At 44.5% G+C, this 25277-nt stretch overlaps 1 protein-coding gene across 3 annotated transcripts in view; it reads left to right on the top strand.

Moving 5' to 3' along the window:
- Positions 1-17168: 17168 nt before the first annotated feature.
- LMO4 (LIM domain only 4) overlaps positions 17169-25277 on the top strand; it is a 17170-nt gene continuing 9061 nt past the window's right edge. The window contains exons 1-2 of one of the 3 annotated variants that reach the window (XM_074376064.1): positions 17169-17934; positions 20679-20917. In XM_074376064.1, coding sequence (XP_074232165.1) covers positions 20682-20917 — 236 coding nt within the window. In that variant the 5' untranslated portion in view covers positions 17169-17934; positions 20679-20681. Of the gene's footprint in view, positions 17935-20290; positions 20487-20678; positions 20918-23043; positions 23217-25277 lie in introns of those variants that run through there. The other 2 variants (XM_074376066.1, XM_074376067.1) reach the window with 2 other exon arrangements.

The raw sequence follows: 25277 nt of genomic DNA, 5'->3' as shown, positions 1-25277 counted from the left end.
TTTCCAGCTAATTTCTGTTAAAGCTCCAGTTCCATTTCTCTGCCAGTCAATAAAGAGGAAAGAGATTTAACATGGTGGGTGTAACAAATATCCAACCCCCTGGAATTACAGGGGGGATGGATTCCAGGGCAGATTCAACAGTGGTAGCGATAAAAAATAATCAATACAAATTAGGGACATGCTTCTGTTTTAATGCACTTAGTAACCAGATCTCTTGTCCTCAAGTAAGTCCAGAGGAGCCCTGTGTCCTCCTAACCGACCGGAGGGCAGTTGTGAAGGAGGCGTGTGCGTGTGCGGGTGTGCGTGTGCGTGTGTGTTCCCTGTTCTCTTAGGGATTTCTATAGCTTCCTTCATTCTTCGCCTCTCTCATATTACAGAAAGAAGGTAATTTTTCCTGGCCATTTACTAAAGCTCATTAAAGACTGGAGAGAACAAACAATGCTACTCCTCAGAGACCAGCATTCAAAGTCACTCTACAATTCTCTGTTCTAATACTTGAGACAAATTAATTATTCCTTAGTGAAAAGTGTATAATTCCTATTCTTCATTTTTGGGGGGTGGGGAATAATAATGGGAAGTTTATATCCTAGTGAAAAGCTGTCTATGCTGAAGGGAAATGAGAAAAAAAATGTGTGTTCTGAGAGGAGTAAAAGCAATTATTCTAATAATAATTCTAAGAATATTAATGTCTTTTTAAAGTAGATTGCCTTCAAATAAACACAGGGGTTGAAGCGATGGGAGGCTGGTTTATTTATTAATCATTCCAAGTGTGCATTCTTCTAACTGAACAACCGCACCATCAGCTTGGCCGGCACATATTAGATTGAGTTAAGCAGCAATTTGCAAATGTCTCAAAACTTTTGTAACCAGAGACTAATTTGTTTAACACATTTAAAGATGTTCTATTGATGCGAAGCCCCCATATTAAACTTCAAAGGGAAAAGCTCTTGCGAGTTCGTGATGTTAAGGACTACATGCTGGAAATGAGATGGAGACAGATCTCAGTCTCCGTTCTCCCGTTTTGTTTTGTTTTTTAAAATCCCGGGCAGTCTCGGAGCCCTGGCCCTCATCCTCAGCACCGCTTTTGGTCGTCTGCAGAGCAGCAAGTATCTCACTGCGTGGACTGTAAGGCGATGGTTAAGAAAGGCCCAGGGTTTCCCTTTCATCTCTATTAATTAATCCTGGCTCCGTTTGCCCAGAGTACGTTGCTGTTGACATCACCTTTTCCTTACACTTTAAAGAGTCCCAAGAGAGACCGACTGCAGAACAAAACTGGACAAAGAGTACATTTGGTAACCATTTTATTTCTCAATTACCAACCTAAACGTATGGAAAAGATTTGCGCGCTATCCGATTTACACAACAATTATGCTTCAAAAGTTTAGAACTAAATAACTTTTTTTCTTGGACTCATTACCAATTGTAATTGGTGTCAACTAACGAGTTTGCTGCATGGCTTGCCCTTAATTACTGATAAAAGCTAAATTGCAACTCTAGCCAATCAGAAACTAGTTTATTCATGAGAGTATAGTATTCTTTTAAAAGCTCTATTTGTCCTAATAAGTGGTTTTGTGTTTGGCCGAAACCTTCCATAAGCCCCCTTAACATAAGCAAAGGACTCTTAATAACTATATACAGTAGAGGAATATCGTTACTGCCTTCATTCAAATAGATGAAACAAAGGGAACGTTTTATAAATTTCAAATGTATGCATCACGAACTCACCAGACCCTGAAATCCCATCCATCTGGTGGGACATAGATATTAGTATCCTTAAGACTGATATTGAGAATTTGTTTCCTTTTCCAATGTCAAAATTCTTTTCAGAGTATCCCCAGCCTTCTGAAACAGGCGTAAGAAACAGGAGAAACCCAATAGTCATGAAGCATGTTAAATCCTAATGGTATAAACAAGGTTTGGCGCAATCCAAGAGCTCACATGAAAACTAATAATGTGGATACAAGAGTGTTAAAAGACAGTGTGTGGTGGAATCGTGTCGCCAGTGAGGCTTTGCAACAGCAAAAGCTTAATCGCAGAACAGTCATCCTGAAGACAGCCCTTTCTGTTGTTGTTTTCAAAAAACAAACCTCTTCAGGATTTTTGGAAATTCTGAAGATCGGTTCCCACTCTTATAATAATTAGGATGCTTTTGGCTGCAGCGATCAGAAAGCCTAGTTTAAAGTGGCTGGAACAACAGGGGTGCTTATTCCTTACATAACAGGAAGTCAGGCAAAAGACAGTTCTGGTTTGATTAATTCAGGCACCCACCAGCATCATTCAAGACACTGGTTCTTACTCCCTTTCCATTCGCTTTGCCTCAATGTGTTGGTGTCTCCTTTTACGGTCACAAGATGGCCGCAACAGGTCTGGGAATCTTATCCTTACATAACAAAATCTAAAGGCAGAAGAGATGCTGTTATTTCTTCTCCCACTTGTTAAATAAAGAGCAAAGACAGCTTTCCTAGAAATACCCGTGGTAAACCTCCTCTCACCTCTGATTGGCCAGAACAGGAACACATGCCCACTCCTAAACCAATCACTGGGAAGGGCTGCTTCAGCCTTAGACCAATCACGATTCACCTCCGAGGCTGTGGCAGGCTCCAGGCTCCCGGAAAGCGCTGGACCCTTGGATATTTGAATACAACCGAAAATTTCACTGAAGTGGAGACTAGGATGACAGTGAACGATTTGATGGCAATACAAACAACAGTGTCTGTCACCTAATTAAAGAGATTATTATTCCAAAGTAACCACTCTCAATGACTTCTAGTCCAAAGTCAATAAAGGGGAGCGTGTCCCAGCCATGGACAGCCTTGTAGATGGCCAAGTGAGCGGGGGGGGGGGGTGCACCCTAGGGACCAGGGTAGGCTCTGCCACTAACTCGGACCTCAGTGCACCTCTCTGACTTCACTCTGAATGTGGGGGCAGGACCAGAGTTTCCTTAATATCTCTTCTCACTTTGGCATTTGATGGATTTTTCACTTTCCTCACTGCCATCTGGTGAGTCTCCTCTCTTTATCTCCAGCTGATACAAACGGCATGCCAAAACTCTCTCCCTACCTTCGGATATTTCTTATCCATTAATTCCTTGTCCTCAACCTAGATTATAAGGACCCCAAGGGTAAGACACCTCTGTATGCCTTGCCATCTCTTGTGCTCATTGAGTTATTCCTTACTGAGGACCTACTCAGTATTGTGCACAGTGTGAGATGCTTGGCGCTCACATAGTGGGCACTCCATCATTATTTCCTTATTGGTTTTGCTACAGCAACTTTTGCTGTCCTCAGGCTTTCTTAAGAGAGACCAAGTAGCATCTCTGAGGTAGAGCTATTATATGTATAGTTTATTATCATGAGGATGAGGTCAAGTCTACTCCCACAGGATCATGATTTTTGTGAATAAGGCAGCACTCCTGCTGCCCGACACCCTCCACTCATTTTACAATCACAATCGCCATATGGCAGCAAAGTGAGAGGAAATAAGAGAGGCCAGTTCCCAGAACCCACCTTCTTCTTCAAGACAAATGATGATGGAATGCTTAACTTTAAGGAACTTTATAAAGGCAAGTCAGGGGGTTTTTACATGAGAACAGAAAAACAGAAGCTAAGGGTCTCAGAATTTTAAGGTTCACGTGAAGAATTCCGTTGTACACATTTTTAAATCCCTAACATCATATTTCCTCAAAACGTGGTCAGTAATAGCTTTTTAGCTTTTATATATGTGACCAAACTGTGTTTACTCTCCTGAGGTTGACAAGCAGGCGGCTCCAGTGTTTTAGAGGAAAAGGAATCTATGCAGTTGACTCCTTTTTCACTCAGCAGCATCTTTATTTAGTTTCAGAAAGTCTTTGGCATGTTGAACTTCTAGAAGATGGGAGTGATTATTTTGCAATTAAAAGTACACAAATGGCTGACAATCAGTTCATCCCAGGATCAATGGCAGCAGCGAGAAGAGAACCAGATCATGTTATCACATTTGCCAAACATAGTACCAGATGTAACTGTGATGAGGGTTGGAGTTTTTATGTAAAAATAGGAAGTACTATGGAAGACACTGTTTATTACCAACCAACAGCTATTTCCATGCCCCCACTTCTCTGCTAATCAATTCCTGACTTTTTCAGAGCTGAGGTCCAGTGATTCTGGGGAACGTGTTTCTTTCTTGAGCCCAGAGATTTAATCATGATTGGTCCAGGGCTGCACACATGACCTCATTTTAGCCAATGAAACACAAGGGGGAGGAAGTTCATTGGGTACTTCTCTTCCCAATAAAGCCATCTTGCCCAGCCAGAGATCTGTTTTCAGGCATCATCTGAGATGCTCAGCAGCACTGAAAGGTTTGCCCAGTGTCCTACTTTGGAACATTGTGTTTACGTGGCCTCTTGGCTTCCTCCTGCTTTATTGCCTTCACCGTTGTAGCCCTAGACTGGCTCTTCCTCTTCTTCATGACCTCTGAAGTTTGGGCTCCCAAGTGCTCAATTATTGACCATTTTTTTCCACCGAAACTTACTCTATATGGTCTCATTCATGGTTTTGATACCTTCTATATACTGACAACTTCAAGTTTACTTCTGCAGTTCAGACCTCTCCATGAGCTTCAGACTTAACATATCCAAGCTACTTCTCAGCTTTACGGACATGGATGTTAACTGAGGCACTCAACCTTACTATGTTTAAGTCTCAAATAGAATCTTGATTTACCCCATCATCCTGCTTCTTTTCCAGGTTTCCCCATTTCAGAAAAGGACAGCTACCATTCTAGCTCATGCCAGAAAACTGGAAATCATCCTCGACTTTTCACTCTCTCTCCAACCGCCCACACAGTGCATCGACAGATGACGTATGCTCTTAACCCTACCTGCAAAGTGCACCTGGAATCTTACACTTCCCCCCTCTCCCGCTGTTCACTAGACCAACCTCGCCTTTCACTGCGGTCATCTCTTTACTATTTATTCTCTGGCTTCTACTTTTGCCTCCTATGTCAGTTAGAATTGGTTCTAACTTTATATGAAAAAAATTAACATTGATTTAAATAGGAAAACTTTATTTCTCTCCCACAGAAGTTTGGAAATATCTATTCGAATGTTGTTTTAGCAACTTCATAGTGTCACCAGGCACCCTTCTTTCATGAGGGCTTTTATCTTTCTGCTCCATCATTTCAGGACAAGGCTTCATCCTGGTACACCATTTCTATCCTCAAGGTCATCTCATGGTAAGCTTAATCCATTAGGTCCACATTTCTCATCGAAGGAAGGAGGAAATATGGCTCCAAAAAATTGGTTCATCCTTCCCAGATGAACCAGTTCCTTATGCATTTCCCTAGAAGTCCTATCTACGCTTCCCCTTACATATGACTTATTGGCTACAACTTAGTCACGAGGTCCATGGAAGTGCAAGGGGAGTTTGGGAAATGTAGTGTTTTACTTCAGGTGGCAATGCACTTAAACTGGGGTTCTATTTCTAAGAGGGAGGAGAGGGTGGATCCTAGGGTAAACTCCTGGCTATTTCTGCCATACATCCTTTTCATTGATTCTTCCCCAAGGGCCAGTCAGTTAAAACAAAAATCTGATTATGACATTACCCCACTTAACACTCTCCAATGGCTTCCCATTGTGCTCAAATTAAAATGTAATGGCTCTGTCTTTCTCTCCAACATTGTCTGGTACACATTCTGTCCCTGTTTCTCCATTCTGGCAACACCAGTTTACATGGAGGATGCCAAGCTTATTCTGGCCCCAGGGCCTTTGCATTTGCTGTTCCTGCTGCCTGAAATGTGTTTCCGTCAAATCTTGGCATGACTCAGCACCTCACTTCATTCAGGTACAGTCTTGTCCCATTTCCTGATGTCACTCTCTAGAAGACGACTTCAGAGCTTATTATCATACTTCGGCAGAGCCTAGAAAACCGTGCTATTGGAGTATCTACCTGAATCACACTAAACACATCCCATAATAAAAACAATTTGAGTGTGCTTATATAAGGAGCACATGATATTGAAGTATCAGGTTTATCAGGTAACTTTGTAGACATTTGCTTGGACATTTATTAATTTTAATTTTTGCAGCTTTGCTTTTGTACTTTGGAGCCACTAAACTTTTTACTCCAGGTAGCTAACATGTTTTCTTCTAAGCTCAAAACATTATAAGCACTGAACACTGTGCCAATAGCATGTAATGGGTAAGACTTCCCTGGATAATGATAAATTTTACCCCAATGAGCACTGAAATTTTTCTAACTACAGAGATCTCATTTTTAAGCATCCTAATGAAAAGATTATTAATAAACATTTTACCACGGATGTTAGTTCTGCTATGAAAGTCTAATTATCTAGCAATGGTTTAGAACATGGTTTCTCAACCTTGGCCACAACTGACACTTTGGCAGGATGATTCTTTGTTGTAGGTGATTCCTCCTATGCCTTGCTCCTACATGTCCTGCTGGATCTGCGGCAGCATCTCTGGCCTCCACAGCAGCATCTCTGGCCTCCACGCACTCATGCCAGTAGCAACCCCTGCCTCCCAGTTGGGACAGCCCAAAGTGTCTCCAGATGTCTACTGTTGGGGAGCAAAGTCATCTCTGGTTGAGAACCACAGGTTTAAAAACTAAAGTTGCACAAATCTATTTCATGAAGCCCATATACTAATTTACTAGCACCTGAGAGTGGACTCTGGAAGGTTCCGTCAACTTGTCAAGCTTTGCAGATTTCCAAGTTTTGAACCTCAGTTTTGACAATGATCTTGAGGAGCCACTTGACTTTCCTGACTCTCATGTCTTCAGTTTTAAAATGGAAGCAATGGCCCCTATTGTACCAAGTTGTCAATAGGATTAAACGGTTCACTGCAGGGAATGAACCTAGCCCGGTGTCTGGCACACATGGAGAGGCTCAGAATTCGTCGTTTCTCCTTCTGAGTTAAAATGGAAAATCTGAATGAAGAACAATATTGTGGCTCTTTCTGACATAAACTCAGCGTGTGGGAAGGACGATCACATGGGGGTGGGAAGTGGCTGTGGGGCGGGACAGGGGGTGCCCTGCTCAACTTCTCAGAAGCAAAAGGGAATTTACAGCTGTCATGAAGCATGAAAGCACAAAAGAACTATCAAGGGCACATGAACCCATCAGTGTAAATCTTGAGATAGACACCATGGTCCTATCTGCCTCTGATACTCAAAATAGATCTAAAACCCAGTCCCTTCCCAGCACCCCTCTGCTATCACTGTGGTTCAAGCCACCATCATCTCCCCGTGTCATTCCTGCAAGAACCTCCTGTCTGGTGGCCTCTTGGTTTTTGCCTTACTCCTCTGTACTTTGTTCTTAACACAGTAACCCAAATGATACTTTTTAAAATGTAAATCAGCTCATATCTCTTTTCTGCTCAGAACCTCTAACAACACCCTTTCTCAGTCGGCGTAAGAGCCCAAGTCCCAGGTCTGCCCCAATCGGCCCCCATCTAAACTCACTCCCTCCCCAGGCCACCTGGCCTCCTTCCTGCTTCTAAACCAGACCTAGCACATATCTCCTCAGGACATTCGCACTGCAGATGCTTCTTCCTGGGACTCCCTTCCCATCATATTCATGACTCCTTTGCTTCTTACAGGTCTCTGCACAAATGTCATTGAGCCCTCCCCTCACTGGCCTATGAGGAAGTGTAACCCACCACCCGATCCGGTCCCCCTGGCCAGACTGCTCCCTGTCCTTCTTATCCTGCTCCATTTTTCTTCATGGTAGGTACCACCATCTAACATACCACCGTCTAGAAATACCACGAGGGCAGGGGCTTTGCTTTCTTTGCAGCCACTTCCAGCATGCTGAACACTGGTTGGCACATAGTAGGTGCTCAGTCAATGTGTTTTGAATGAACAACTGAATACAAGAGAGTGAAATTTGCATTGAGATAAAAATAAACATGAAGACAACCAGGAGCTTTTTGTGTAAGTCAACTGATGTGGATCTTTTCAATGTCCTGTGTCTAGCAGGCTGGGTCTCCCACGGCCCTCCCCAACGTCTGTTCATAATGACTGTGACACATGTAGCTAGTATCCCCCTGCACCACCCTCTAAAACAGTCATGGACACTTATCTTCCTAAGAGGGGAGAAACACGGTGCTTATGACAGAGTGACAGGTAAGAAATTGATGAATATTAGGGACAGAGAGGAAGATATCCGTCTCATTCTGGCAGCTCTATAAAGGGCTAGTCTCCCCAAGTGTGGGGCATGTAGACAGCCAGTTGGATTCTTAGGTCTAGAATTTGCTCAGATGACCTTCCACGTGTGGCAGAGGTCATTCCTGAGGGTCATTGTGACACCACTGGTGGCCTAACCCTTCTTTTCTTAATGCCATGTTTAGATGTGCTTATTTGATGGGTGCCGTGTTCTCCCTGATACATGATTCTAGCACTCATCCTCTGGCCACACAAAATCTGACTGATATTTGACATCCATCACTTTTTTTCCCCTCAACCGTCCAGTGTATTTCCTTCTAAGGTATCACATCTCTCCTACTCTATGGATTCTTGGTGGGAGGGGACTTCAGAGTTTGTCCTCTCCATGGGAGTTTAGGAGACTGCTCCTTCCTCTCCTCAAGGAGGCAGGCATGTGACCTAAGAATGCCCAATAATTAGGAGGCTCTCTTGAGAGATTCTGCAACTTGCATGGGTGGCCCAAGGGAGAATGGGAAAAGTTGGAGGTCATTTGTCCAGGCAACACCATGTGAAGCACACTGTTCCTGCTAGAGGCATGCCGTTGAAATTCATACTTCACAACGCTTTGCAGCCCCTCTGGTTCTTGCTTTTTCCCTGACTGGTCCTGAAGTCTTGGGTTCATTCTAAGAAATCCTGGTATCTTTCTACATACTCCCTTATGCATGAATTAGTTATTGGTTTTGTTGCTTATAAGCTCAAATCCTAACTAATACACATTCTGATAGTAGTAAGGACTGTCCAGGCTTCTGCCTCAAGTCCTGCTAGGGATGGGGTAGGATAGTAAAAGCAAGTAGAATAACTCTTAGCAGGAGGAACGCGGTGGCCACCGAAGGTCTCATTTGGCTTTTCCTCACTGTGTTTGTATTAGTTTTCTGATGCTGCGCAGAGAATTACTATAAATTGAGTGGTTTAAAACCATACCCACTTATGATCTCAGAGTTTCTGTAGGTGAGAATTTCAGGCATGGCACAGCTGGGGTCTCCACTCAGGGTGTCACCAGGCCAAAATCGAAGTGTCAGCCAAGATCCTGTCTCCTCTCAGGCTCGAGGTCCTCTTCCAAGCTCACTGGCTGTTGCAGGAAGCATGCCCTTACAGGTCTAGGACTGAGGTCCCTGTCTCCTTGCTAGCTGTTGACTGGGGACCCTTCTCAGTTCCTTGAGGTGACCCTCAGGTCCTTGCCTTGTGTCCCTTCCCTAATGCTTCTCATATGGCAATTTGTTCTTTCCAGGCCAATGTGAGGACTTCTTTTTCAACCTTGAATCTCTCTGACTTTTTCCATCTTTGATCTCCAGATCTGCTTTTTAAAGGGCTCACCTGATTAAGTCAGGGCCACCCATGCTCAAGGAGAAGAGAATTCACAGGGTGTGCACATCAGCAGGTGGGAATCTTGGAGACCATCCTAGAATTCTGACCAGCACAGCACTCCTGTGAGGATGCCACTTGGAGAAGTCTATTACTAGGCCCCAAATTATCATATGTATTCAAAGAAGATAAGTCCAGGACAGTGGGTCACAGTGGCTAACATTCATGGACAGAGCTTTGGTCCTATAGGCCATTCCTGGGGCAGGCTGGAGAGTAAGGTATTTGAGGTACCAATGACCAATGCAGGCAGGCTTATTAATGTTTGTAGAATGATTAATAGCAGATGTCTGCTTTGTTCTTTTTTCTTCTTCTTATTTTTTTTTTTTTTTTTTGGTTAAGGACACATTTATTTGTGCATTTTTGGTGTTTGTTTCTTTAAATTGCACAACCTTTACAAGGTGCCTTTTGATAGGCAGAATCGCCTCGATTTGTTCCTCTAGTCAGAAATAACGCACCCCCCAAGTCACGGGGGGACCAGCCGGTGTCATCCCGCCACCCCACATCCATTAGGAAAAGGGATCCTTCTCCACCAGCCATTTGGCAAAACTGAAGCAAAGTAATTGTAACACAACAGTGTCATAGGATCCATGACACCTGCTTTAAAAATAAATCTCCTGGCTTTGTCTTTCCCTTTATTTTCAATAAATGCTCCAGTATTATTGCCACGGCATTAATCTAGCAGCAGGAAGCCATTATCCTATGACAACAGTCTCTCCCATTAACATTATCTTTTAATTTTAAGATTGTTTAGATGACTGCTAGAAGCTACTAAATTAAGATAAAATGAAGAAAGAATTATTTTCTTTAAGCCAAGTGTTCAGTCAAGTTACCCACCCCCAATTTTAGTGCACTGGCAAAAGAGACACCATTATTTTTGCATCAGATTGCTAAATACTGTTTGGGTGTACATTGAAATTTTTAGAAATCTAGACATGCTTTAAGTGTCATCTAGGAAATAACCATTACATTTTCAATTATTATTTATATTGTTGGCTCTATTACGTGGTATATTTTAAGAGCTGAAAATACTGATTATTCTTCTAAGAAGCAGTTTTTGTAGTAAATAAAACAGTAATGAAATCACAGTGATGAAGACTCAGGAAAGAAATAAAGGAAAGATTTGCCTAGTAGAATTTACTCTGAGAAATAATTGAATTTGGAGGATGCAGCAAAAATAAGAAAGGGGAAACTAGAAAGTTATCTGTTTTGGGGTGGGGGAGGTAATTAGGTTTGTTTATTTATTTACTATTATTTTTTTTTTAATGAGGGTACTAGGGATTGAACCCAGGACTTCATGCATGCTAAGCATGTGCTACACCACTGAGCTATACCCTCCTCCCATCCCATAAGAGGAAAACAAACCTAAATTAAAGAAAGTTGTGATTGTTAGTGGTTATTATTTAATGTTCAGACAAATAGACTTTAAAGTGACATTCATATAATAAATGCTATCTGTAAATTTTATATCAAATATATTACAAACTGTTATTTTCAAATAATCAGTAACCTGCCTACACTGTTAATTTAAAATTTATTTCTTCTTTTATTCTATCAGCTGCTTCCTAACACTTGAAGACACTCTTTAAAATCTTTCAGTATACATTTTGCCTCACCCTCATCTATCCCAGTAGTCTCAAGGCTTTCTTTCCAAAAAGGCAGAGGCTGGGACACCTACAAATGAGGAATATATCTAATTATCAGAATAGTGAGGTGATGCATGCAGTAGTCTAAATCTGTGATTTCTCCACTCCCATGGGGAAACCACACGGAAGAAAATGAATAGAAACTGAGTTACTGTTTCCGTAGACGTTGTACTGAAAAAAGAAATGCTGAAATTGTGAACTCGCCATATTGTTAATGTAAGTTCAAGTAAGCCATCAGTATGTGCCCTATTTACTGACAGGTGCAAAATAGGTGGTGGCAGATCAATCAAAACCCTCCTCCATAAATTACCACGACTTCTAGAAATTATCAAAACTTCCCTGGAGTGTCACGCGTAGTCTTCCCAGCAATGAGTTATAGTCAATAATTCATTCCCTGACTGAGCTGATAACAGGCAGATATTCTAATAATGTGTCAGGATTTACTACTGGACACAAACAGTAAGTAGGCATTTCAATGCAGTGCTAAATGTTATCTCAGCGGAGAAAAGCAATAAAAGCAGGACCGAGAGAGGCATCTGGGTGCAACGCTTGGGTGTTTTTACCCTCTAATTAGAACAAACATGTACAAAGGTAGTGTTGTTTAAGTTTTCATTCTTTCTTTGAAGCAGATTGTTTCCAGAGTATTGTTCTGTAATGACTTCTCCTGGCCTTATTGTCAGAGAGCACAACAGATGGCTGAAAAAAATGCTGGGAAGAACGTCTATTTTATTCTTGAGTTGTTTCCCCAAATTTTAAAATGGCTCCACTTGAGAATTTTCCTTTTCAAGGAAACTCCCCTCCCCCCGACCCCCTGCAATGATCATCTTAGACTAAAGGTCTTAAATATATTTTCAGTGATTTCTTATCATACAGAGAAATCGACAAATTTGCTTTCTCTGTCCCAATGTTTTGAAGCTGGAAAAGAAGTGGTGATTCATCAAAAACAATTTTATTATGAAATTTGATTTATGTTGAGAAATATAAATGATGACGTTATAATGTGTACCTCTGCGTGGAGGGAACACATTTTAGTCAATTGAGTTATCCAATTTTATTATTTAAAAAAATCCATATCTGGTGGTTCTTTTTATTCTACAAAATTTATGGCGCTGTATAGGGTAGAAATACATGTTTTTCAAGTCCACAGACAGCTATGGATTGAACTCCCCCCAGATTCCACCAGGGTCATTCATTACAATTAGATGAATAAATATTATCATATTTTCATCAACTTTTTTTTGGTGAGCAAATAGAGACCAGTGTTATACTTTAAAATATTATATTTTATTACAAACCTACATTGAGAAAAAGCTTAATTATATCAATAACATAATTAAAAGTGATGTTAACTAAAGATACTGTGGTTTGCGGCACTTGAGATTTCTGAATTCTTAGCCTTTTCTTTTACCAAGAACAGTTAGTGCGGACAGAAGGGGGAATGAATTACACTTTACTGCTTTAGTTTCTCTATCAATAAATGCTCATTTCCATCGTCCTGGAGAGGAACAGTAATTAATGTTAAATGGAATTGCTATTTTCTGCTGGATTTATAATTTTAATATCTATTCTTAGTAATAACCGGCTCACATATACACAAATGGCCCAGTCATCTACATACCCTCTTTTGTAACTGTTACAAAATTAAATTTATCCATAATAAGATTTAGCTTGACTTTAATAAGCATTGCCTGTGGACCCCGTAGACCATTTAGAAGACCCTAATGAACATATAATAGACTCACGTATATAGTCTGATCATTTATTTGCAGTGATATATGCAGAGTATCCGTAGTGCTTGATTATTGTTGACAGAATTCAGTCCTAGAAGAGGGTAGCAGGAGTAAGCCAAATAATTTTTCCTGTAGCATCACTATGAAACATATGCATATATCAATTTGCTGGTAGTTCTGTGGGAGATCTGGGGTATTTTTAAGGTCCTGTTCCTACCCTAATAAGCATGTATGAAGAAAATGAGTCATATCTTGCCACTATAATGAAAATGGCCTTGCTCTGACAGGCAAAATAATATGTTACAGATGTGCTTTCTTCTTTCCCATCATCTTTTTCACCTTTCCCATCGTTTCCAGGAGTTTCAAACGTCCCAGTCGAGTAGAATAATTAAAAGCAAAACCTACATCTTCAATTTTATTTCTGATGACACAGGATCAATGTTGTTTCCTTTCCCCCAGTAATCTTCCTAATTGTTTAATTTCAGTAAAATCCACTTCTTCACTATGCTTTTATATTACCCTATAAAAGAGAAGTTAGCATAGAACTTCCTAAATACTAACATACTTTGGTGGGACATTCACCAAATGTAGACATTTGGATTGCTTAAAAAAAAAAAAAAAGAATGTTCTGAAAAAGGAACTCCCCAGCCCTTTATCCCATGAAACATTTAGTGAGATATTTATAAGGGATTTTGAGAAATCCTAACAAAAGGCAGCCAGTACATTTAAAGTATTATCAATTTTTAAAGCCAAGATCTGGTTCGTTGAGTCTATGAGCCTTTCAGGTAAGCTGAGTTCCTTATGAACCCCTATTCTTAAACGCTGCAGCAACCTCTCTGACTCTCCTTACTGGGCATTGCCTTCCCAGCCCCCAGGCAACAGAACCACCACAAAAACTGGCAGGGACCCAAGTGCCATCCTCCACCTTGGGCTTCCTCATTACATCTGTCGATGACTACCTAACTACCTTGCCTCTGATTCTCTCCACACCTTTTACATTTTGGAACTTTTGTCCTAGACTCCAGTTTTTCAGATTCATCTTGTCTAAACCTTTTGATTTTAAGAAATCTCTGTGATGGCAGCAATAAAGTTAGGCAGATTAAAAAAAAAATCCTTCCTAAAAAGACTGCCTTCAAAAACAGCTTTGCATTAACTTTTAAAGGTTAAAGTGTTTTTTTTTTTTTTCCTTGAGAAATCACTGGGCACTTTGTCATGGAAGTCGTCATATCAGCGTCAAATAATCTGGCCCTTCTGGGGACCCAGAAGGTGACACGGGTCTGTGTGGAACCTCTGGCCGTCCATGGGAGATTCTCAGAGAATTGTCACTTGCAGAATGGAAAAATGATTACGATAGGAGGACTTGGAGGAGAAGAAAGGGAGGTATGGACCAACCATTTTAGGGTTAGTGGGGGGAATGAGGGCTTAATTTATGTTCCTACATTTAATTAGGATTCCAGAAAGAAACAATTTTAGTTTCTCTTTCTTTTCCAAAGCACTGTATTCTTATTTCTCATTGTAGGTAAGTAAGTGACGAGTGTATGACATCAGTAGAGGCTTTTTGAACTGCTGGGCACAGTATAACATTATTAGTTTGAAGTTTGACAATTTACTATATACCAGGATTATTTTGAGGACTGTTTTATATTTGGTTGAAGAACACCTGAATGCCGAACTGCTTTACCCATAATGAACTTGTATTTACACAGTTTTTGTAAGTTTAATGTCAGTGGAAACAAAAGATTAACAATGCTACCTCTTTGAAGTAGGCCCTTTCAGACCACAAATCTTGCTGCCCAGAGGAGAAAGGACGGCTAAATATTTAGCAAAGAATGCAGAAATAAAGACTACCCAGAGGTGGCGCTGTGGTTAAAGTACACCTGAATTTTGATTACACTGAACGTATTTACTTCCTACCTACTCTGAAGAGTGACTGTTAGCTATTATCGCTTTTGTATTTCCATAACCACAACATCAGAAAATAAAGCTCTCTGGTAACATACTCCCATCCACTCCAATCTACAGGGACATGGACAGTCCTCACTCCACACACAATCAGAGCCAAAACAGAAAAACTATGTCCTAGGCCCCTTCAAGCCAAGAGATCTATGTTCAAAGTTTTATCCATCATTTTCTCTTGCTTTTCTTTCACCAAAACTATGTGGATCCTTTGGATAATTACTCAGTGATATCCGATGTCTGATTAATTTTCTAACATTTCATTTTAAAATGAAGATTTCATTTTAGTGTACGTACTTCAGGAGATGAAGTATTACAGTGCATTACAGACTTACGTATTATGTGTTCTATAAGAAAGTCATTTTAAAGAAAGGAAAAGTAAAGACCATTTGGCCTAATTCCTTCATTTGTAGATGAGAAAATGAAGGGCCAGAGCAGGAAATTGACCTGTACATGACAAATCATAACTTAATTGCAGTCCACTAAGATCTTGTGTCATCTTGTTTTGATGATTATAAATTATTAACAAATTGAAACTGAACCAGGGAATTAAGGTGTATATTATTTGTTTACAGGGTTCCTCTCCTCTTTTGGTTTATCTGAGTTTTCTTTACCAACTTTCAAGGAATATTCCATCTTTTAAGTTGGCCTTCTGTAACCACATCCATCTGCAGCTGTTTTCTGTACAGGATATTTTAATTACTATTATAGTTTTAATGATTAAAAAAATTTTTTTATATGTGCACAAGGTGACTTGATCATAAAAATGCAATTTTAAGTACCGGTCAATAAAAGTTAGTCATTTAATTTTGAAGTGTTAGAAACAGAAAGAAATGAGTATTCAAACTGATATTTTTAAATGTTCTCTGCTTGATGTTGTAGGCAATAATTATTGTCTCTTTTGTAGCCTTAATCTTGATGGTTTAAAAGACAGAAATCCCCCCAAACAGACACTAAAACGATAGATGTTTAATATCTGCATTGTCTAGCCAGATTCTTCTGCAGGTTCCTTTCCTCAATCTAGCAGTACCGTCTGTAATACAATATGAAAACTTGTCCCACAAGGCTGGTTTTACTTAATGATACTTAGCAGAAGGGCTTTGCACTTTCATGATAATTTCCACCAGAAAAATCTCTCTGGAACTTACTAATAATAATCAGACCTAATATTAGCCTCAGATCGGAGATTTATTAAACCTATTTGGCAGAGTAGATAAAGTTGAATGACTAGGCAGCTAGGCTGAGCTGGGGCCCTGGAAAGAGACACTCAGACTAGTACCCTAAAAGCATTCCTCGAAACTTGATTTATACTGGAAGTAACCTCTCTTACTCTCCAGAGGCTGTGAGATTTTGAATCTTGCAATTACTTCCATCACTCTGGGGGTAATGAGAAATCTGGCCTCTCATCTTCTGCAGCGGGGTGGATAGAGGGGCAAGGCTTTTCCCGTGAAGTTTTCCTCAACTTAGCACGTAAAGATTGTGATCATTTTATCACCAACAATTGACAAATCCCTATAAAACGCCTACTGGGCACTTCGTTTATACTCAGGTTGATGGGGGGAGGGGCAGAGGGGGAAGCAGGCAGTATTTAGGAACAATTGAATTCCTTACTGTTTCTACCTTGTTCATTAAACTTCCACTAAGGTTCAAAAATCCCTGACATCGTGAATTGAAAAAACAAAACAAACAACAACCACACAAAACATCTCGTGTGTGTGTGTGTGTGTGTGTGTGTGTGTGTGTGTGTTTGTGTAGTCCATCGCCCTGAGATTTAGGGAAGGCTTTGCTTCCCCAACACGAAGAGACCCATTACTGAGACAGATGTGAACTAAGTTTCCTAAGGGGCTCGTCTCGGCGCGAGGAGCGGGCCATCCCCGAGGGGAGAGCGGGTGCGGGTCCTGAGGGTCCTCCGCGCGCCGGGAGGGCAGCTGCGGTACCCGGCGCCGGGGCTCGCAATCCCGGGCCGCGCCCCCCTCTCCCCCCCCCGCCACGGCGGGGTCGGCGGCGTCGGTGGCGCCCGGGTGACTTCTCCCCACCTGATTCCGGCCCTGCCCCGCTCCTGCCTCGGCCCGCTCCGCCGCCTCCCTCTCTCCCCCGCCCCCGGAGTCTCGTTTCAGTCATCCCTTTGTCCTTCCCCGGATTGGCAGGTTTTATTATTCCGCCTGAACAATCCGGCCGCCCAGTGGCTGAGGGTCGCTGACGTCGGCGGCAGAGCCCGGGAGTAGTTGGGATTTTGCTCTGTCAGTAACACATGTGTAAGAGCCGCGGAGGGAGCGAGCGAGCCGGCTAGAGGCCAGCGCCGCCGCCGCCGCCGCCTCCGAGCCGGGCAGCAGCAGCCCCGGCAGCAGCCCCGGCCGCGGCGCAGGCTCCGGCGCGCGGGGCCCCGCCGGCCGCAGCTCCCCGCCTCCCGGGTGCGCCCGCCTCCCGGCCTTGGCCGCCGCCGCTGCTCCCGGGGCTGTTGTGTCTGCGGCCGCTCCCCGGCTGGAGGTGCAGGAAGCTCGGCCGAGCGGCCGCCGCCGCCGCCACCAGCCCCGAGCGAGCGGGCGGGCGCGCGGGAGGGAGGCCGACGGAGGAGGAGGAGGAGGAGGAGGAGGAGGAGCGGGAGGAGCGCGGGCGGGGCGGGGGCCGCCGGGCGGGGGAATATACAAAGTGAAGCCACATTGCCAAACTTGCAGCAGCGATTGCAGCAGTTGCTGCCGCTGCGCCGCGCCTGAAGCCGCGCAGCGCGGGCCGAGGGCTCCTGCAGCTGCTCGCGCGGAGCCGGGGGCGGAGGAGAACGACGAGGACCGAGACTGACACTTCTGCTCCCGGCCGCCTGCCACTTACGCGGGGCCCCCCAACCCAGCCCCGGAGCAGCGCGTTAAAAAAAAAAAAAAAAAAAAAAGCAGCCCTTAGCCCCCTCCTCCCCTTTCCTGCTTCTGCGAGAACATCCCCCCCTCCCTCCAGCTCCGCCAGCCCCGGCGCCCCTTCCTTGGAAGCCGAGCGGCTTCGCTCGCATTTCGCCGCCGCCGCCTCTCGCAATATTGCAATATAGGGGAAAAGCAGGTAAGGGGACCGCTGGGGAGCCGCGGGCAGGGGTGGGGGGCAGGGAGGAGGGGGCCGATTTGGGCCGGGGCTGTTTTCTTTGGCTTCCTTCCCTTGACCGTCCCAAATTGCAAGTAAACAATACGTCGGCTTAGATAATGCGCGAGTCTGAAACTACCGAGGCCGGCCTGCGAGCTAGCACGGAGGGCAGCCCCTGGCCGCCAGCTTTGTAGCGGTTCCTGCTTACAAAAAGGTTCCTCTCGTACACGGGGCTGGTGGGGACCTTGGAGGGGGGTGGGGATATTTCTAGTTCCGAAGGGAAAGGCAGGAGGTGCTTTAAGGGTTTAAGTCTGAGAAGTAGAGTGGGGTAAATAGTCACGACCCCCCTCCCCCAACACGATTTTTGAAACAGTGGCAGAAAGGATCCAAGTGAGCAGGGTTCGGTATTGCTGGTTCTTTAAAAAAAATTCCTCTAGGCTTATAAGTCTTTTGTTCCAATCCAAGAGAAATCCGGTGAATCACCTAATTAAAATCAAGACATGAATTAAGCATCCATTTTTGTACTACAAATTGCCAGCGCTACGTTTGTCCCTCCCTTGGTCTCCATTAAAAAACACCAGAGACGTTGTTAAAGGGGGGCAGATTTTGCCTCTAGCTGCCAGTTCTGCTTTCTATTTCACCGACTATCCCAGGACCTAAATTGCTTGGCTATGTAATTACTAGAGTATAAGCCTATTTAACTTAAAAGCTTTCTTTTTTTTTTTTTTTCCTAACTCTAAATGAAACTTGATGAGGGCCCGTCCTTAGTTATCAGGGGAGTCAGTTTCTGGTCAGTCCTCTTGATTCATCTCTTTTAGATTTAATCAGCATTAAGGTATTGCTTGTCCTTAAGAGCTTTAGCTAATGGGGTTACTGGATGCTTTTCTCAGTGTAATGTTTCCTTTAAAAAAAATATACATATATATTTACCTCTCACCAAAGATGGGGGCGGGGAAGAGCTTGGAATCTCCTCCCTCCCTCTCCTCTTTTTAAAAAGGAATTCGGAGCGATTAAAACGTTGCGGGGTGGCAGGGGGGTGCAGTTTAAAGACCTAGGGCAGGAAATGCAGATTCATTTGGGTTAGGGCTGAAATTGTAACAAAAAGCAATTCCTCGAGTAAATGCATCAGATAAATCAATTTACATAAAGGTATGATGCATTCGGATAAATGCAATGCTAATGGGTTTTAGAGTGGTCCTGTTTCCAAAGTCGCAGGGTTTTGTTACAGCTTAATTGGTGCAGTTCTTATTCTGGTTTATTGTGCGGTCACCGGACACACGTTCCGGGACTCTTTCGGAGGAAATGTGTTTAAAATCGGCCTATTTAAGGAACCCGAGTCCTTGTTTGGTTCCCTTCCCCTCGTTTTTTTGCAGCAGCCAAGTTGGGCCGGGGACAGGCAAAGTTCGCCCTCTCCCTTCTGAGCTATCAGCTGAATGTCTTGAGCAGATAGCCGGGAGCCTCGGGGGGAGCCCACACTCTCGGCTTACAGAGGACAAAGACAAAACAGGCTGCTTAATTGGCAGTAAATAACTTGATCTTTTTATAGAATAAGTGACTGGAGGAACACTAGGACTTTATTGGACTCAGGATTGGAGGCAACAAATTAATCGGTTTAGGCTAAGCTTTATAAATTGATTCCTATATTACACCCCAGTTGCTTCTCGTGACATTCATTAGAAAGAGTGGGGAATTTTTAAAAGCAGTTTTTGGTGACAGCAGGACTGGCTGGGATGTAACTTGTGCATCCTTTAACAGTGCCTTCTCGCATGTTATCTGTAACATACCCCCCCACCCCTCCGCCCTTTTGGAGGAACAAAGCTTTAGCATTTAAATTGCTGATCAAGGGCAGATTAGTGAGACCAAAGTGGAGAGTGTTTGTATAGGAAGTTAACAGGCATCCTAAAGTTCAATGATCTATTATTCTTGCCTGTGTCCTGAAAACCCAGAGAAAACACTCATTGATCTTCAAAATGAAATGAGATTTGAAACAATAATGGGAGATGGCGGTCACCACAATGGCATGTGAAAGGTGCTGTTTAAAATACGAAAAACCAGTTTCGCAACTTTACACACCGCAACCCCCCCCTCCCGTCCCTTCGCCTCCCCTCCCACCACCACGCTCTCCATCTCCCCTCTGCCGGTTCCTCCCTCCTTCCCTTTCTGAAAGCCCAACTATTTCCAACTTGTGAACTGCAGCTGCACTTCCCGGGGCAGAGCTCGGGAGGGAACGTGGCTTCGGCGGGGGCCGCCTCCCCACTCCCCTCGGCTAGCGCTCGGGGCTCGGCGGGGCCCGGGGAGGGGCCGGGCGCGGCGGTGGGTGGGTTTGACCCTCATTTGCTGGAGGCGGGCGGCGGAGGAGGGGAGGAGGGGGCAGTGGGCGGAGGCGGGGGCCGGGAGGAGGCGCCGCGAGGGGTGGAGCGCGCGGCGGAGCCTGGTTCTCGGAGTTTTGACAGTACCCAAGCTGAAATTGTCAGCGGCGGCGAGCGCTGGAAAGTTGAGAGGAGCTCGTGGCCCCAGAACAAAGCTTGAGAAAAGTAAACAGGCGGCTGCTGCCGGCAAGCCTCCCTCCTTCCCTCTCCCCCTCATCCTCCTTCCCGCCCTTGCCCTGCTGCTTCCTTCCAGCAGCCCTCGGGGAAAACGGGTTCGCTCTCTCGCGCGGCGATTACTAACTTTTGCATCGCCCCTGTTTTGTCTTTCTCTCCCTGTCCACTTCCCGCCCTCTGCAGACCATGGTGAATCCGGGCAGCAGCTCACAGCCGCCCCCGGTGACGGCCGGCTCCCTCTCCTGGAAGCGGTGCGCAGGCTGCGGGGGCAAGATCGCGGACCGCTTTCTGCTCTATGCCATGGACAGCTACTGGCACAGCCGGTGCCTCAAGTGCTCCTGCTGCCAGGCGCAGCTGGGCGACATTGGCACGTCCTGTTACACCAAGAGTGGCATGATCCTTTGCCGAAATGACTACATTAGGTAAGACTTGGCTGCCTTTCTCCGACATGGGCCGGCAGAGCGATGGCAAGGCCAGAGGTTACCAAGCATTTCAAGGACGGGAGCAGGGCACCCATGAGAATTCAGTGTAGCCTTCACCTCAAAAACCTCGTGGTTGGCCGAAATTTAAGGTGTTAGAGAAGCCTCTGTTAATCTTCTAATTTTTAATGGCAAATTAATGGTGAAGGCCCCATTATGTAAAAACTGCCTGACTGGTGGGACTGGGCCACTAGGTGTGCAAAGGTTGGGCACTTTCGGACCAGAATTTCAAGTGGTCAGCCTCAACTGGATCCGCCACTAAAAATAAACATTTCAAGTGGGAGTTAAACTGCTTTCTTAAAGCAAGATAGGCACCCACATAGGAACTCAGAGACAAAAGACTGACTTAAAAATAAGTGTGGTTAATGAGAAATGATTTGTCTATGGTAATGGTTACTTATATTTACATAGGCACCTTTAAACTTTTTCGAGTGGAAAACTGACTCATTCTTTGTGCTCCTAGTGAAAAATGCTGATTACCCATCAGTTTAAAGACTTGTAATTCTTATAACAGAGAAACCCGAACAAGAAAAAACAAACTTAATGGTAATGTTTCTCTTTATACACTGGTACTGGGAGGCTTGCAACGCTCAGTGTTAGTGTGTGGTTTATAATGTAGAATTTGCAGGTCTTTCAGTTGAGGAATGTTCAGATTTGGGGTTTTTTGTTGTTGTCATTTGTATCACTACCCTTGATCCCCGAAAGAGATTTAGGAAAAGAGGCTATAGAATTATACTAATCTTGCATTTTAAAGCAGTGTATAGGAACATTCATATGCCCATGTAAGCAGTCTTTGCCAACAAGTTTCAGTGCAATTAATGGAAAGAATTCAGGAGGTCAGGTGCCTATAGGATCTTTTCAGGTGAACTCAAGCTACTTAAACTCATTAATTTGAAAGGAGGCATTTGAAGGATTACACATTTAATTTGAGTAAATGGTTTGATAGACTGATGCACATGAATGCTTCTAGGAGGTGTTCTGTTTCAACATCCAGTAATTAAAAAAAAAAACCCACACGCACACAGTTGATACTAGAGAACCGCTCACCTTTAAGAACTGCGTTCTATTTAAATTTCTGCCCTACAACATTTTTCTTTATAGAAATTAGAAATTTTTGCTCTTTCTTAGTCTGGGTGAATCAATGGATGAGATATTTTGTTCAAAGTTTGTCTCCATTGTGAGTCCCTCTCCCTGCGTCTAAACCTGCAAAAGATCCCTGTGCAGTTCAGAGCTGAGCTGAGTACGGGTATGTTTACCCCAGCGATATTATTAGTGTAAAATGATGGAGTAGGATGACATTTGGTTATTCCGATAATGCAACCTATGTCCTCTTTGCTGGCATCCTCAATCAGCCAAGTAAAAGAAATTCAGGAGGGGAGAAGGCTTTTGTTTTTAAATTAAAATGGAAGCATTAATTTCACTAAGTGTTCTTTTAGAAGTAAATGTTGGAAAATCAGCAGGAGCATGGGTGGAATGCTTTCTGGTTCTCCTTCCAAGCAATGCCATGAGCCCTGACAGTATTGTAATTAAATAGAGAGCAAAACTGTGGTAAGAAGGAGGGTGGTTTAAAGGGGAGAAATTGACAGTGCTGTTCAGAAGCGGTAAATGGTACAGATTCATCTCTTCTCCAAGTGCCTTCAGAAACCTGCGTTTCTGATTACCACTAATTAAAAAGAAGATGGGTCTACTTGCATTCCCTCAGGACAAGTTTAGGCAAGTGGCTCCCTGGGAATCGCCTCCATTCCTTTCCCTATTCTTGGGAACAAATATAAATGCCCATTTGGTGTTTTCTCATGGCTTAATGGAGCAATGGACGATATATGCCCAGCCCCAAGCCTTAATTAATTGGGCCCATATTCTCCCTTCCTTTCTTTTCCCCTGACTTTGAAAACTGGATCCAGGCTTGCTCTTGAACTAGAGGCTACCCTGAGACCCTTAGATTTGTCCAGAGTTCTAGCTCCGTATCAAATTGATCCTTTCTTCACCCTGCTCAGGGCTTAGCACCAGACCTCCCCAACTCCCTGCCCCCAAGTTTAGGGGATCTCGGAAGAAGTCCTCTTTCTGTGTTCCTTTTGCCCATCAAGATGCCAAAAGGGTGGGAAGGGGTGGGGGGAGGCTCGCGCCTTCCTTTTCCTCTGGGCTACTCCCTCCCCAGTCTCCCTTCAGTCCACTTGTCGGAGGAGCTTTCAATTCTGCTGGGACCGCCGCTGAGCAATGGACTAATCCGCTCGCTGGCCGCCAGGTGAAGGGGACCCTTTGGCTCTTCGGCCCGGGCTGGGACCACAGAGCGATTTATTAAGGGGCTTTAAAACTGTCTGACTTTCAGGTTGTGGTTTTTTTGAAAACAACCAAGATCTGGCTAAAAAGCTTCGGGAGAGCTGGAGGAGGCAGGGGCTCGGCTTGGGGAGGGGGGTGCTGTGCTGTTTTTTCCTAGGCCCTTCCCCCTGCGTGACCAAGTGTCGATTGGGCAGAGCTGGGCTTCTGCCTCTTCTCCAAGATTTCAGATAAAGCGGCTGCCTTGCTGCAGCGAATCCGCACAATTAAAAGCTTTAATTAGTGGCTCCTCCATTTTCTTAGTTCTGATGGGCTTTATCTAATGAGATCTGGTCTCTGGCTTAGATCTGCTCCGAATGACGTGTCCGCAATGAATGAGAGCTGCGTTGCAAACAAAACATTTAATTAACAAAATTGGCCTCTAAGAGAGGGAGGGAAAGTCTTGGGGGGGGGAGAGGAAGGGGCGGGTGCACCTTAAAGGGGCCAACGCCTGCCTGGCCCCCGCCACCTTAGAAAATCACGAAAGTCGTGAACCTCGGAAGCACCCCCACCCCCGCTCCTGACACCTACCCGCCGCCCAGCACAATCCCTGCGCCACCAAGTAGCTTCAGAAACTCCACTTTTCTTTCTTTGAGTCCTCCTTCCTCCACCCCCACCTTGGGCCCGAAGACTGGCGCGGAAAGTGCAGCGAGAAGGAGGAAGTTCAGAGATCGACGGGTGGGGCTCCAGGTCCGGGGCGGCGAGGAAACGCGCCGGAAGCCCTGGTGGCGGTCCTCGGCGTGCCGGGTCTCGCTCGCTGGATCAGCCGGGCGGGGGGGCGGGGGGGCGGGGGGGGAGCCCGGGGGGGGCGGGGCGGCGGCGCCGCCCGAGGCCGCGGTCAGGGCGCCCAGCCGGTCGGCGGCCTCGGGCCCGCGAGGGGGCGAGCGTAGGGCGGGAGCCGGGCGAGCGGGTCGCGCTTTCTCTCCCCGGGCTCCACTCGGGCGGTTCACGTGGCGCCCGCAGCCGCAGTGAGCGCGGCGCGGCCGGGGGTGGAGGCCCGGGCGGGGGAATTGGTGGTGCTCGGTGGTGAAGGGTGTGTTTGGGGAGGGGGTAGCGTTAGGAATGGAGGCGCCGCCAGACAGCGAGTTCATTTCCCTGGTAATCAACAGCAAGCTGCTATATTCAGAGAATGCTGTCCCTTTAATTGAACAGGCTAGGTAATTAAATGGCACTTTTCCAATAGGACGTGCTAGGTAAATCTAATAGTTGGTTATTTAATATCACTTTGAAGTCTGCCCACTCAAGCACAATGACAGCACAGGAGCATGTGAACTATTAGCTAGGAAAAAAAAAAAAAAACAGGATCTCAAAAATTAATTAAATCGCATGCAATTTAGGGGGAACGTTTATCTTGATTTGTCATAACAGAATTAATTCAAGGCCTCCAATTCACTTGGGGGCAGATCTGTTACTCTGAATTAACCAAGCGTAATTTGGCTGATTTTTTTTTTCTCCCTCCCCTCTCTAATGCAGCGGTTGTGATTATTCACAGTCCTCCGTCCCCCCCTCCCCCCCCTTAAGTATCAATAGCTTCTGGTGCTTTTAAGGTGCTTGGTCTCTAGTTATTCCGAAGTACCTTTAATGGACTTGGCTCCAGGCATAATTTCTGGGTTGCATTTCTTTGTTACATTTAATATAGCTGGTGCAGAATTTAGATTAAATATAGGAACCTGCTGGAAAACCAATTGCTTCTGGATCAGTAGCTCTGGATGTGCATTTTTCTCCTCAGATAGGCTGCTGATATTTACTTGCAGGTACAAATGTATACCTTTCAGCCACACTCTTAGAAACTCACCTCTCCTTGCCTGAAAGTAGTTTAGAAAACAGCCAGGTAATGCTCCATATTGCGTGTATTTTGCTTGGAGTAATAACGCAGTTGAAAATAAGCCCACCTATTGGTCACTGAAGTTATGGAGAGATGCTAAGCATTACTATTGAACTAAAAATACAACTTGGTCTCCATCTCTTTACAGTCAGCAAGGAGAGTTGG

This window comes from Camelus bactrianus, chromosome 13 (genome assembly GCF_048773025.1).
Source record: "Camelus bactrianus isolate YW-2024 breed Bactrian camel chromosome 13, ASM4877302v1, whole genome shotgun sequence".
NCBI classification, from domain to species: domain Eukaryota; kingdom Metazoa; phylum Chordata; class Mammalia; order Artiodactyla; family Camelidae; genus Camelus; species Camelus bactrianus.
Note: the sequence above shows the minus strand (reverse complement) of the source record. Positions and strands in the feature narration are given on the sequence as shown.